The 15,461-nt window shown below is 36.0% G+C and overlaps 2 protein-coding genes across 2 annotated transcripts in view; one reads left to right on the top strand and one right to left on the bottom strand.

The window, feature by feature from the left end:
- LOC117108312 (deleted in malignant brain tumors 1 protein-like) overlaps nucleotides 1-8,974 on the top strand; it is a 34,610-nt gene extending 25,636 nt beyond the window's left edge. The window contains exons 27-33 of the mRNA XM_033250289.1: nucleotides 337-645; nucleotides 1,129-1,443; nucleotides 2,211-2,525; nucleotides 3,999-4,310; nucleotides 4,446-4,633; nucleotides 5,518-5,647; nucleotides 6,856-8,974. Of these exons, the coding sequence (XP_033106180.1) occupies nucleotides 337-645; nucleotides 1,129-1,443; nucleotides 2,211-2,525; nucleotides 3,999-4,310; nucleotides 4,446-4,633; nucleotides 5,518-5,647; nucleotides 6,856-7,157 (1,871 nt within the window). The 3' untranslated portion in view covers nucleotides 7,158-8,974. The remainder of the gene's footprint in view (nucleotides 1-336; nucleotides 646-1,128; nucleotides 1,444-2,210; nucleotides 2,526-3,998; nucleotides 4,311-4,445; nucleotides 4,634-5,517; nucleotides 5,648-6,855) is intronic.
- Nucleotides 8,975-9,447: 473 nt separating this feature from the next.
- Nucleotides 9,448-13,611, bottom strand: LOC117108346. The gene is made up of 4 exons (XM_033250336.1): nucleotides 13,371-13,611; nucleotides 12,024-12,078; nucleotides 11,289-11,416; nucleotides 9,448-10,563 (listed from the first exon to the last, which is right to left on the bottom strand). The coding sequence occupies exons 2-4, from the start codon at nucleotides 12,061-12,063 to the stop codon at nucleotides 10,297-10,299; spliced, it is 435 nt and encodes a 144-aa protein (XP_033106227.1). The 5' UTR covers nucleotides 12,064-12,078; nucleotides 13,371-13,611; the 3' UTR covers nucleotides 9,448-10,296.
- Between the last annotated feature and the right edge of the window lie 1,850 nt (nucleotides 13,612-15,461).

The raw sequence follows: 15,461 nt of genomic DNA on the forward strand, positions 1-15,461 counted from the left end.
AATAAACAAACAAACAAACAAAAAGAAGAAAGAAAGACCAAAAAACGGGTACAGAAATTGACGTATTCAATCATCCTGTTATGAGGATTAATTTTTCTAGTTTTAAAAACGTTAAATTAAATGAAGTATGAGATAGATAAAGGTTATAGATAAAGGTTATTTGACAATGTACTTTTTATTATGTAATAATATAATTTTTTTAATTGGACCATTTGTAAAAACTTGCTTTGCATGAAAATGCCATCCATTTTAAATATGTTACAATATACATACACACACACACATATATATATCTGTCTCTTATATACATATTTATAGATTTGCCATTTGTTACAGTGCGCCTTGTTGGTGGTGCCACCGCCTCAGAAGGCCGTGTTGAAGTTTTCTACCAGGGTAAATGGGGGACAATCTGTGACGATGAGTGGGGAATTGAAGACGCAACCGTAGTGTGTGCTTCATTATCGTATGATGGGGTCAGTGTGGCTTATTCAAGAGCTCATTTTGGAGAAGGAAGTGGGCCGATATTGCTTGATAATGTCCGCTGTGTTGGTTCTGAAACAAGTCTGAGTCGTTGTCGATCTAATTCAATTGGAAATCATAACTGCGGACATGGTGAAGATGCCGGTGTTCGGTGTTCCTCGTCTGGTAAGTTTTAAGTACCCAATTGTTTTTGCGTTTACTCAACCGTTGTATAAGTTAAAAAAGGTCCAAATTTAGAGTATAAGTAACTTAATCTGTTGACCCTACTTATGCTTATACATTGTAATTTTTGATTAAACCTAATTGAGAAGTCATGGTGTAGTGATGAAAGCTTGTGCAATAACATAATGACATTAGTAGGCTAAGTTTGATTAGTGGAGATTCAGTCTGTCCTAGACTAAATAGATAGTACGCTTTCCTATGAAACTAATAACACTATCTTGATCTAGATCTTGATCAATGGGTTACTCCTTCTCAACTTTCTCATATGAGAAGCAAAGCGAGCGGTGAGGGTATGTTGTATAAGGTACAACTGTCAAAAGTCCTTAGAGACTAAGAAAGTTCGTGGGTTTTCAGGTAAATGATACTTAGTAAAACTATAATAGATTGTTGTTTTAAGTAATTTGTGAATGGTTCATTTTCTTTTAGAATCCATACGTTTAGTCGGTGGAAGTGGCAACCATGAGGGAAGAGTTGAGGTATATATGGATGGCCAATGGGGGACAGTCTGTGATGATAGCTGGGATTTAAATGATGCGAACGTTGTGTGCAGACAGTTAGGGTATATTGGGGCCCTATCTGCACCTATGTCGGCAACATTCGGGCAAGGCAGTGGACCTATACTCTTAGATGACGTGAGTTGTAGTGGGTCCGAGACGAGTCTGCTCGAATGTAATCACAATGGACAAGGAAACCACAACTGCAGACATTCAGAGGACGCAGGAGCTATCTGCTCTATTAATGGTGAGTTCATTTATTTTTTTCTTACAATATGTTTATTATTTTTAGATTTTATATTAAATTTATTTAGATATTGAATTTGAATATTATTATTACTATCATTATTATTATTATTGTTATTATTAATATTATTAATATTATTATTATTATTATTATTATTAAATTTTCGTTACATTTCCAAATCAATAGTCTTTTTTTCCCACTATAATCCTTGATCAATGTTAAGTAGATCTACTCTTTTATTCAATAATGCTTATATTAGTGATTTGAAATTCTCACTGTCTAACCCTTTTCTTCCATACCGGTTTGCCCTAAGTCAACTAAGTCTACCCACTCTGTGGTGGGCTAGACGTTTTAAAGGTTCTTGGCGAATGTAATTTTGGAGTATGACTCTTCTGTGTAATTATACTTTTGTATACGTTTTTGTTTTTGTTTGTATTAATTTGCCTTTAAAGCCTTTCCATAAAAACGCTACATGCTATCGCCCACACCTTTGGGGACGCTGATTGGTCAGTTGAATCATATGAGGGAGCATTCCCGATTGCGTCGGGGACAGCTACTCAGTGCAAGGATGGCAGTGAAAACGCTGTAGCGACTGTGCAGCGATTCTATGGAAACTGGCAGACTTCACCCAATTGTGTTTAGTTGTTGTATAGGTGGCCTATTATAATGTTTGAATATGCATATATTCGATCTTTAAATACAGATCTTAAATATTAACATAATTGAAATATTCAATAATTTTGTATAATTATATGCAATTGATATAGGGCCCGTGCGACTACGAGGTGGCCTAACACCAAATCAGGGCCGTGTCGAGGTATTCCACAGTGGCGTGTGGGGTACTGTTTGTGACGACAGTTGGGGCATAACAGACGGAACTGTTGTCTGCAAGCAGCTTGGTTATCCTGGAGCGCGTCGAATAAGGACAAATGCATTTTTTGGCCAAGGAACTGGACCTATATATTTGGACGATGTTCGGTGTACTGGACAAGAAACTTCGATTACACTGTGTCAACATCCAGGTATAGGAATCCACAATTGTTACCACACAGAAGACGCCGGCGTGGAATGCATCGAATTAGGTACAGTCAAAAAGTCATGCCTAAGCCTTATTATTATTAATTTGTTAGCATTCAGAAGAAATACTTTATATATTTGTTTTGGTGTAAGTTCTTATACAACTGTAATGGTAATTCCGATATCCTTATAAGGCATATACTATAATATGGGCTGAAAACTACAAGTGCAAAAATAGGGAAGAATAAAAACAAAAGCAAAAGTAAACGAATACATCTTTTAAATTAAAATAATGAGAAAATGGAATTTGAGCCTAGACTTAAAACATGGAACCGGGATGGTGAATCACGCACAGTCTTAGGAAGTTAGTTCCAAAGCTTAGGAGCAGCTACAGAGAACGAACGATCTTCACAATTTTGTTTAAGACCATCCGTCGGAGAGTTAAGAGATGAAGTAAAACAAATCTAAAGAGTACGTAAAATTGGCGTCATAGCTCACTTGATAGAGCAACCAAACGGTAATATTGTGTTCAAACCCCTATGGCTGACTCCTAACGCTATTTGCAAGTTTGATAATATGGAATTTCTGCAGTGTAAATGTTTCTGCTTTTAAGATTAATGATCTGTTTCCTTTTAAATATTTGTATATCATTACTGACTTCCAAGCTCCAACCATAAGATTCTCCAGCTCAGTCAGTTGTATGAGAGAAAGTGACTTTGGGTTAGATTTGCGCAAATAGTCTAAAGGCCTGTTCGTACTTGCAACGATAACGATAACGATAAAAATCTAAAAAGCAATTGTTCATATAGAAAATAAAAGAGGTTTTCACACTAGCACGATTCGACAACGATTTATCGTGCATACAATAAAGAAATATTTTGACAAATCAAATCAAATAACGACATAATCATGAGAAAGCGATAAAATCGTAGTAGTAAAACGATTTTATCGTTTCCCCATGATTATGACGTCATTTAATTTGATTTTTGAAAATATTTTGTTATCGTATACACGATAGGCCTAAATCGTTATCGAAACTTCTCTTATTTCTTTTATTTTCTATATGAACGTTTGCTTTTTTTTTGTTATCGTTATTGTTGCAAGTATAAACAGGCCTTAAGCTAGATTTACACAGACACGAAAACTACATAATAATCGCGTAGTTTGTATTCTGCAACACTACTCGCGTCTGTATCGTTTCGTTGTCGTGTCGTAATCGTGTCTAGTGTAAATGTGGCTTTAAAGGTATGACTTGCTTGATACGTTTCATTCAAAAAGAGCACCTTTGAATTTTCCAAATTCACACAATTTCCATAAGTGTCCTATCAATGTCCACTCTTGTTTTCATAAGGGCCCCATTTGAATAAGCGCAAAAACAAGGTGCAAAAAAAATATTTTAAGCACCCGGATGCTTATTCGTGTGAGTACGGTGTATTTATCTGTCTCTTATACACATCTAGATGTGTATAAGAGACAGCATATATATATATAATTATAATTATTATCTTATTATTATCTTATTATTATCATATTAATAGTTAGACTGGTTGGCGGAAGTGTTGCCGGTCGAGGCCGAGTTGAGGTGTTCGTTGATGGTGAATGGGGCACCGTGTGTGACGATTCGTGGGACTTAAATGATGCCCAGGTCGTGTGTCGAGAACTAGGCTACGCGTCAGCTTCCGAGGCAACTACGTCAGCAAGTTTTGGAGCTGGATCTGGAAACATTAACCTTGATGATGTTCGATGCATTGGTGATGAGCCAAGCGTGCTCGAGTGTAATCACGCTGGAACACGCGTCCATAATTGTAACCACAATGAAGATGCTGGTGTAGTTTGTACGAACTCTGTTGGTAAGGATAAACTTTATCGTTATTGTTATTATTCATTTTCCTGTTAATATTATTATTAACTCATATCGAAATAATATTATTACTGTAATTTCATGAATGTCCTTTTACAGTAACAGTTAATGTGTTTTAATATAGCTGTTCGCTTGGTTGGTGGAAGTACAAGCAGAGAAGGTCGAGTTGAAGTTCAGATAAATGGCATATGGGGGACAGTGTGTGACGATGCATGGGGAATATCGGATGCTAATGTAATATGTCGACAACTTGCGCTTGGAACAGCAGTCTCTGCACCAACAAATGCTCACTTTGGACAGGGCACTGGTCAGGTATGAATTCAATAACATTCCTTCTTTGCTTTATTTCCATAAAACCTCTCTACGCTTTCGCCGACTCTTTTCAGCGTCGTTAATTGGTTGGTCGAATCAGTGAGATCAGTGTATCGGTGACAACATTGCAGCGATTGCAGTAAAAACGTTTTCATGACAAGTCGGACGGTGGTAGTTATGCCCCTTTTAACACATCCACTATTTTTTGCTACGATTGAGTACGATTTTAAAAGTTGTAAAATCTTTCTCTATCGTAGTGATTCGTGCTCAAAAACTTCAAGTTCAATCCAATTGTATGTTTTGTTATGTCAAGACGCAATTAGGACGCGCCGTCAAGGTGTATTGTTACGAATTATAACGATAGAATTCCGACAACGTTAAAAATTGTAACAACGTAATACGAATTAAGATTTTATTACGACGTCACCAAAGGCGCAAGCACGACGTCAATACGATTTAAGATGACGCTGACAAAAAGTCGCAATTTACGAATATTTGAATGTTGTCGTTGTCGCCATAGTTCAAAAACCTGCAATATACCAGTTATACCATACTTATTTTATAAATCCATGGTTATACTTTGTAGTGTACAGAATAGCTGCACTTATATTATTACCGAGGCTGCGTCCGATATTTCTGCTGTAGATACATTCATACATATAAGATTAAGGCTTTTTGTTTATGGTGATTTTAATTGTTAAAGTCAGAACAGTTTTTTGACTGCAGTGAAAGATTGAGCAATGCGATCCCCAATCCACACAGTCGAAGTGAAATACAATCACTGTCTCTATAGTTTTTTCGCTGGGTGCCCATAGTTTCACCTCGAGAGCACATGTGTTATGCCACTGCCTAAAAGCTAATGTATTGAATAAATATTTTCTCAGATTCATCTTGATGATGTTCATTGCAATGGGAACGAGGACTCAATCATTGATTGTCCACACGGCGGCGTCGGCGTACATAATTGCCAACATAGCGAAGACGCCAGTGTGGTATGTTCACAGAATGTTAATGGTGAGGCTTACTTTTTTTTAAATATTGATAATTTAAAAAAAACTGCATTTAACGATAGGCCTATTTTTATGGTGAATGGCTGTAATTATTATTTAATGATCACTAGATTATGATTTATAATAATAACCATGATTGATGGTGGTGATGATGTTGATGATGTTGATATGATGATTATGATGATGATGATGTTAACGACGATGACGATGATGCTGATGCCGATAATGATGATGATGCTGATGATGATAGTGCGCATTAGCTCAGTAGCTATAGGCATATGTGCTAAACCATGGAAATCTTTACATAACCTTGGTACTAATTCATTCGCACCCCTGCTCTCCTGTGTTTCAGTTTGAGGGTTTGAAATACAAGTTTCAATAGCGCACCGTTTCTCTGGCGGTTGTTTAAAGCCGGAAACTGACTGCGTGGTACGACGATGGTATGACCGTTGCACAACAAATCCAACTCCTCTCCCTATGAGCGCCAAACGATGTGATACCGTCTGCTGATTGTCGGTGGCCGTCTGAACGGATCGTCATTAAAAACGATCCGTTGCGCTCGCGTCGTCGCGTTGCGTCCTACATAGAATCGAGTCGGCCGAGGACCGTCGGGCGCAGTGAGTGGACGGATGCCGGCTGCAAGTCGTTGATACGCGTGATATGGTTCATTTGTACGTTAAAAATACCAATACACATTTTGGAGAGAGTAGAGATTGTATAATAATCCCATGTGTACTGCCCAATTCACCTCTAGAATGACCACATTTGAGTCATTCTTGATGTGTTTGACACTAACAAAATTCAATTCTGGCTAAACTGGTGATAGCCACTGTGTGTGTGCGCTGAACCGTGGAGATCTCTAGGCCCCGGTGCAATTTCCATTGCTACTCTTCTTGTGTTTCAGCTAGATGGCTGAAATGCAAGTTACGATTACACCGTCTTTCGGATGAGACTTTTTTTTGCCCCGTGTGCATTATGGTTCATTTTTCGGAAAAGAGTAGGGGATTGTCTCCCGGTGTACTGCCCAATTCACCACCAGAAGGACCCCACTGGAAACAAGTCTTCGGACTTAGTGGGTTATCTTTTGGTGTGATTCACACCAAAAAGACTCCTAACCTATCCTCCAATCCATGTGATTTACTGTATAAGTGCAAATTGCAGCAGGCGAACATCATCTTTAATGCTTCAACCTGTTCATCCATATTTTCACAGTGAGGCTTAGCGGTTCCATTCTTCCTGGATGGGGTCGTGTTGAGATAATGCGACATGGTGTTTGGGGCACAATATGTGACGACAGATGGGATATTAACGACGCTCGAGTTATCTGCAGAATGCTCGGTTTTACGGATGCCGTTGGGTGTTTAAGCTTTGGACCTGGCATAGGACCAATCTGGCTTGATGAAGTCAATTGTTCCGGGGATGAGAACAACATCGCTGACTGCTCTCATATTGGCTGGGGAAACCACAACTGCAATCACTCAGAAGATGCTGGAGTTACGTGTTCCTGGATCTAAGACGTGCATTATGAATTCCACTAACGTGATATGTTCAGATATTTTGTAGGTTATTATATTCTGTAGGCTAAAGGCGATTTTATTTCGCCCAACTATTGAAAATACTATTTTTAATCAGTACGGAGTGTTAAGGTGCTACACAATCAAACAGGAGGATAATAAAAGTACAATAATCTATAGATTTTAATTTCCAAACATTCTGTATAGGTCTACATCACGTGCTTATGAAATAAGTATCAAGGATTGAGGCCTAAAAATCATGCTTTAAACGATAGGTCTACAATATTCCTTTTAAATATTTTTTTAAATACGGTAAATTGCGTCAGTTGTAAATTATACATCATTTTGTTAATTTACTGTACTACAGGTTCCCCTCCCCCCCCCCTCCCCGCCCGGCCTGCTTCGCTTCTTATTTTGAAATATTAAAATGTTTTATATGTACATTCTATACATTGTAGATTCTTTAAACGCCTCAGAGGTTTTTTTTCGGGCGTCTAGAAAACACAAATTTCGCGGGGGCATTCCCCCGGACCCCCTAGGGTGGTGCTATCTCGATCGGCCTCCTTTCTTCCCCCTTTCGGACATCTTTCGATCCGCCCCGATAATCCAAAAAATTGTCAATGTCAAAAGGCAAATATTATTGACAATTAGAGTAACCGTGCATTATGTTTACTTTGTAGGTAGATATACATAATGCGTGTAGGCCTGTAATATTTGAGCTATAGGCTTATACAAAGTTTTGTACTAAAATTTTGAATATAGTATGGGAAATAAATTAGTTTGTTAGAGAATGATATTACAGTATTTGCCAAGGGAACCGATAAATACAGGTCATTAATGCTGTAAATACGTTGGCTTATATTTTTTCATTGATTGAGAATGTCTGTCATATGTATTTGTGAGTTGGGCTATTTAATACCATATTTGACTTGGTTACTTGCTTTAGTAATGTCAATGCCGTGATTGAAATAAATATGTATGTGTGTATCAAATGATGCGAAATCAGTTCATTCTGTGCTCTCATTTCAACCATTATACACCTAGTGGTTAAGTATATGTTGTCAGCCTGACCATGGTGACGTCATCCAGTTGATAGCATCAACAAAGAATCAACAACTTCTTATTGCCAAGGTTACTTTTGATTTCTGAAGTTTTACACAAGAATTAATCATAATGTATCATCATCAATGTCCATTTACATCTGACAGATTTATTTATTTATAAATGGACCTTTCTAATGTGTCAATCATAACAAGCGCTCAATCAGAGGACGTGCAAGTAAATAGGCGGGCGCATGCTTCGCATACACACATTTACGATATTACATATTAAGCTGGGCTCTCACTGTGTCGTACGCGACGGTCGTACGACGAATCAACCCCATGTGAGCGCTAAACGACGTGATACCGGTCAGTACGGTTGGTCAGGTTTCACACTGACTACTTTAAGACAGACCACATATTAATTGATTAGGTTTTGAATTGGAAAGAGGGCTAAATTCCACCTGTATGTTTAGACTCAATCAAGTTCCTCTTGACAAAACCCAGGAACCACATGCCTGTGAACTAGTTTATATTATTTCCTTTTCTTTAGTATATGGTATAAATGATAGATTAAAAACTAGGATGCTTTTTTCACCAGGCCGCGGCCCAACCATGCCAGGGACCAACAAACCAATAAGAGGTTTTGATCATGATGATGTCAATGTTCTGATGATATACAATAATTTAACATCATTATCCGTTCTGTCAGTGACAAAATTTCAACGTGCATTATACAAATTAAATAGTATAGTTTATTAAAGAAAAAGTACCGTACACCTGTATTTTTCCCCCACAATTGTTGATTGTTTTCTTTTCCTACCAGCTTTCTCCTTACAAAAACATTCATGCACACTCATTCACTCCGCAACTTTGAAACGCGACATGGTGGTCCATCCACTACCGTCGCTTCTTCCATCACACCTTTCATACGTTACATTTCTCCTTCACGAATGATAATTGTTGTCAAGCAGGGGCGGTTTTCTTTTTTTTTGTTTTTTTTTTTGGAAAGTGTAACAAAAAAAGACAGAAAGAGAGAAAGAGAAAAAAAATGATAGCCCAAAACGCCTCAGAGGTTTTTTCGGGAGTCTAGAAAATACAAATTTCGCGGGGGCATTCCCCCGGACCCACTAGGGTGGTGCTATCTCGATCGGCCTCCTTTCTTCACCCTTTCGGACATCTCTCGATCCGCCCCGATAATCCAAAAAATTGTCAATGTCAAAAGGCAAAATACTAAAATGACAACAATGTTGTGAGTAACAATCTTTCTCTTGAATAAACCTGTTTTGAATTTAAAGTGTTCGTATTACATTGTTTTGCTTCACCATTACGGGGCGCCGTTTGGGACATTGCTATTTATGTCTTTAAATGGGCATTCTGTTGTTACAGAAATAGTTAGGTACCACAGAATTATTACTGTCAAAATATTATGTGTACATGTTACAGAAATAATTATGTACCACAGAATTATTACTGTCAAACTATTATGTGTACATAATTAATTCTTTTGTTACAGAAATAATTATATACCACAGAATTATTACTGTTAAATAAAATATATTTTTATAAAATTATGCCCACTCACTAAAATCCTTATATCCACAGATATATGCGTGTAATTTCATTATTTCATAATTTCACAATGACACTAATATGGTGATATAAAAAGACAGCAGTTTGAATCAGATTCTTTTTGCTAAGAATTCGATTTAGTTTATATTATAGTAGTTGGAAAACATGATTAAAGATGATTAATAATTTAACATTTCACTATCCAATTATCGTTTTTATCTCCTTAGAGCATTTCAACTGTACCTTTTAATAGTTTACATATTTCGATAAAAACGAAATACTTTAAACTGTCCGTAATTTTGATTTAAGATGGATTACAGATAGTAAGATTAGTTCTGTTATTTTTGTAGAAGAAGAATACATGATGATAACGGTTACGATGATAGTGACAATGGTTAAGATTACAATGATCATGATAATAATGATAATAATGATTGTATGGCGCTGATTATGATTATCATTAATGATGTTGAGGATTATGGCGACAGAAAAAGCTACCAAAAATCATCTATGATTCATTTTCTAATTTACACCTGGGGTGGTGGATAACGGTCAGTCATCTTAGCAATAACGATTGACATAATTATACATAAAACGTTCCCGTTCCACACTACAGTATTTGAGGTTACAGAGCCCTTCGGGTAGCCGTGGTTGCAGTAGTCTTCTCTACAACAACTTGAACAGACCCCAGTCTCTGTAATGCTTGCACAGGAATCCTCCTCGACGCAATCTTCGTCATGTGTACAGCCTCGGTCCATGTCTACTTCCAAACCCGCTGCCTTGTGAATTTTTGTCTGTGTAATCGAAATCGAATTTTCGGCAGAAAAAAAAATAAAATCAATGTTTTAGTTTTGCTTTGACGCATGTAATGTTGACACATTATGTTCAATTGACGTCAGTAGGAGATGTATTAATTTTTTTAATATAATCAAAATGTATATGAATAATTATTCGTATTTGCTCTTATTGACGTTTCCACGGTGGTGGAATTTTCATGTTGACACTAACTCGAGTTTGAAATGAAACAAATTCGGTAAAGGAGGAGTAATCGCTGGTATTGATATCCATGTAAATTATCACAGTATAATTAATTGCCTGGGGGGTTTTTTTCGGTTTTTTTGTTTACACACATAAAAGTTGAATTACGTGTGGACGACTGAAAAATTACAATCCCATCCTCAAAAGTATCAAATGTAAGTCAGAAAGTGCCATGTCCGACTGTGTTATAAGCATAACGGTGGGCTTGATGTGGTCTATAGATCTGTGAATGTCCTTCCTTGGCCCCTCTATTTCGAATGCCTTGATCCTACTCAAGTAAGCATCAGTTAATATGCGTCGTGCATTATATTGGTCTTTTCATGAGAATACGCAAACGCTATTAATATAGGCATCCTTCCAATTACGGCAATGTGTGCATATACTAATTATAAACAGTATAACATATAAGAATAACACATTATACTTAACATAAAAATAGCACATTATACCTTAACATATAAGAATAACACATTATACCTACGTAGCAGAACGTTGTGCACTCCACCACTTCACTTGCATTTGATGGTAACAGTTTACAATCGGAATTTTGTTTCAAAATTTCATTACACTTGAGGCACTTAAACCCGGTTCCACTCTGTAGACAGATAGCTAATTAAGGAGCAATAATAATTTAAAGCTTTAACTAACATGTATGAAAAATGTGGTGTTTAATTACTTCAATTCGAAACAAATTTACGTGTAAATTTAGGAAAATATACATTTAAGGTTGATTGATAACAGTCATTAAAAATGCCATATGATATTGTTAATCATCAATTTCTTATATTTGGAAGTGTTAATATGCCCACCGGAAGGCCATTTGTACATACGACTATATAATAATTGATTGACTATAAATAAATAATTTATATAGAACCAATATTACTGGTAAATACGAATAATTTGAACCACTATTTAAAACAAAATTAAAATGTCATCATATGTATAATATATATTTATTTATATTTATTTTTTAATGTGCTTTATATTCTTTCTTAAGTTCGTGATTCTCTGACTCTTATCCATTGAGTGCATTTGACCAGGTCTAATTTTACAACGCATCCGGCATTCCATCTCGGCAAATTGCACTCCATTATAATTACAAGGTATTAAAAAAAAACATCTTTACTCACACGCGTTATAGCATCGGGTATAGAGCATTGAATGTGAAAAATATTTAGCTCTGCTGCTATTGGGAAATATATGTATTACTTACCGAGAAAAATAAATGCATATTCCATCATGGAGGTCTTCATAATTGGTTTGTGTTTCTGCATAGGAAATAATAATGGAGTTATTCAAAAACTTGAAAAAATAGAAAAACCTTTTAAAAAAAGACATTCTCTAGCATGCAGAGGTTTTTCAATAGACCGAATTGGTCACCAAAGATCATACGTCATCACGATTTCGCCGGTATAAAACACAAAGCCCAATGAGCTTTGCTATTTGCATTGAGCGGAGTAGAAAGTGGTGTGTATTAGATCATGATTAGATCGTCTAAAATGTAATGAAGTTAGCATAGTTCGAAGATACTTCTTTATAACAACATCATTTTGAATGATTCATATTCATGCGACTAAGGTTGATTTGAGAGGTCTTCTAGGATGCCTAGGCTTGTCACTTGAGGGACTCGCCACATTCAGCGCTGACTAAGGGATCGTTTTTCTTGATTTAGAGGTAGGCCTACACATTCAGCTTAAAATACTGTCACCAAGTCATTTTGTTGCAATTTCTGTATGAAATATTTAAACTATTGGACAAACTTTTTTAATTGCTGAATTGTAGAATAAGATGTTTCTTTTGAATACGATGACCAATGAGTCAGAAGAACGTTGTTTGTATGACTCTATATTCTAGATCCTAGCCTGTGTTCACGCGACGAGGCTATGCAAACATGCTCAGTCACGTTTTCCATCTGTTTATTTCACTCCATTTCAAATTTAAGCATGAAGAGTCATTGTCATTTCCGGCCATAGAAGTGCCAGACCTGCCTCAGTCCTAACCATTATGTGGCTCAGGTGGTCTGGACCCTTCAAGTAAAATTGACTTTCTTTGCCTCCTCTATTTCGCAACTGGCATTCATTATTGATTCTTAAAGCCCCATTCCCGGCAAAATTTCACTAAAAATTGACTTTTTTTAGAAAATATGCATTTGCATTACTCCAATTATTATAAATCATGGAAAAATATTGGCATGAATTTTAGTTTTACGCAAAAGAATAAAAAAAATGAGAAATACAGACTATTTCTCATAAAATATTACCATTTTCTCGACGAATTCATCGTTACTAGGCAAATTCAGAGGTTGTAGATCGCATCCACTGGAATACTCTCGCTTTTATGTATACTTTATACAGTCAATAAAGTGCGCCCTCTCTAGTGAGATTAGTTTTTGCACTTCGCATCTCGCACAATGCGTTCGTTCGGTTAGGTTGAGATATGTTTGTTTAAGTGTCAAAATCTCAGTCAGAATCAGTTTTTTAACAAATTTGAAAAAATTCCTATGCACATCAATAAATTAAATTATATTAAAAAAATAAGCAAAACTATATTCGCTGCTTACCTTTATTTACCGATTTCAGAGAAAAACATCTGATTCAAAAGTAAGTAAATACATGATCGAGTGGGACTACCACTGACGTCCTTGCATTCAATTGCCAATTCAAGCCTCGATATACTACCTGAGCCTAATCACTGAGTGCGTAGAAAGCCTGTGTTCTGTACACAAGCGAGTATCCCTCGAAATTAGGAGAAACCCGTCTGAAGCAAGCAAAGCGCCCGTAATATGGCTATCCTTTCTAATATATGTTTCATAATCATCGGCGAAAATTCTGTCGCATTTCGAAAGTTGATCTTTTAAATGAAAGAGCGGTTGAGTGACATCGTTCGAAGATGATGTATTGATTTTCGACACCATTGATAGAAGCAAATTACGCGTTCATGTATGGCGTATAATTTAAAATATTTAGGTATAAATACTAGATTTAAATAATCATCTCGATTTCTGACTCAAATTAACGTTGATATTCACTCTCTGTGAAAATACAGTGTATATGCCTCTAATTATAAGGAGCGATGTTCGAAACTGGTGTGTTTTGTGAAATAATTCAATTGTATTTTTTTTTTTTTGGCGTTTTACGGTAGAGTACATCAGTGGTGGCACCAGAGTAGGGGAATAATGAGACTAATTAAAAATGATTTACGTTCTACTATGACAATGTTCCTTTGGATATTCTAATGATGCTTGTATATCTCCTGGACGGGCGGCTTACCCTAACATGTTCCATATTATAATAGGCTATAACAGTAAGCCTATGTTATCTTCATATGAAAATAATTATAGTACAGTACTTGGCCTATTCATATTATATAATTATTATAGTATTATCAATAATAAAAAATACATAATTTAAACTTTTTCCGAATGTGCGTATGAAGATGCCCAAAAGCAAAAATAACTATATAGTACAAGCGCTTCATTATTGTCATTGTATTTATCACATATTCCGAGAATGCACATGCACATGCACAGTAGGGGAATAATGAGACTAATTAAAAATGATTTACGTTCTACTATGACAATGTTCCTTTGGAATACATCACGTGATCGAGGAAGCAACCTCTTCGTTGACAGACTTCACGCAAAATTTCCAAAATGTAAAATTTTATTTTGAATTACCGTATAAGATTGTACTGTGACGTTCCCGGTAACGTTGTGTTTTCTTAATTTATCGTTGTAAAATATCACAAATTGGTGGCCTTACAATTTTCAGTAAGGCATAATTCTTATTCGTAAATTTGTTGTTAATAATTCACAATCACATGGATTATGGAAAACCTGGATTTCACCATGATGAGGATAGTATTGTATTGTAATACGGTGTGTTTTTTAATAATAAAATGGAAAACGGATTTGAAAAACTTAGATGGTTACATTACACACACTCGTTAAATTAAAATAAGGTACATCCACAGAATTAGAATGATATTTACAAGAGAAAAAATGATTTTTAAAAATGAAATAGAATGTTATAAATAAGGAATGAATAATGTTTTACTGTTCTTTTTCCTTTTGCTTTGAATGTCTTTGTCATGTTTTTTGAAGAGGAATAAAAACAAAACAAAAACAAAACAAAAAACAAACGAAAAACAAAAAAACAAAACAAATTCACAAAAATTCGTCACATATCCGTGGCTTCCAAGGGATTCGCCCCTGGACCCCCACCGGGGCCTATAGGCTGTCCCTGGTCCCAAAGCCAAGTAAGTATATAGGCCTATATATAATATCTATGTATAGGCATACACAGTACGTTTCTTTATACTTTATACTGACTTACGGTATCTCACTTATAAAAAAAAATTGGGCATCCTGTCTTGTCGATTTAAAACGTTTAAGATAAGGGCGTATAATATTGATATTTGAAGACCCAAATATTACGTTACCCGCATATACTAAAAAGAGAGTGATATTATGTTGTCTCTAATCGGATTCGAATTCCCAACAAAAGCACCAGTGGCCCAGACTTTTTGTCTAATCTAATATAAATATAAATAATAACGTAGGACCTACAATTTCTTTTTTTGTGTAAAAAATGATAATCCAATTCAGCTTTAATGAAGCGTAGGGATAACTTCTCATACTTCCTAAGCAAAC

This window comes from Anneissia japonica, unplaced genomic scaffold, assembly GCF_011630105.1.
Source record: "Anneissia japonica isolate Jap-2015-1 unplaced genomic scaffold, ASM1163010v1 scaffold426_len1935630_cov189, whole genome shotgun sequence".
NCBI lineage: Eukaryota > Metazoa > Echinodermata > Crinoidea > Comatulida > Comatulidae > Anneissia > Anneissia japonica.

What these genes read in the sequence shown, in the direction of transcription:
- LOC117108346 (XM_033250336.1), bottom strand. Translation starts at nt 12,063, where the DNA reads ATGAAGACCTCCATGATGGAATATGCATTTATTTTTCTCG. An exon ending in ATATGCATTTATTTTTCTCG is followed by an intron (nt 11,417 to 12,023) that starts GTAAGTAATACA and finishes CTCCTTAATTAG; the next exon opens with CTATCTGTCTACAGAGTGGA. An exon ending in AGTGCACAACGTTCTGCTAC is followed by an intron (nt 10,564 to 11,288) that starts GTAGGTATAATG and finishes TCGATTACACAG; the next exon opens with ACAAAAATTCACAAGGCAGC.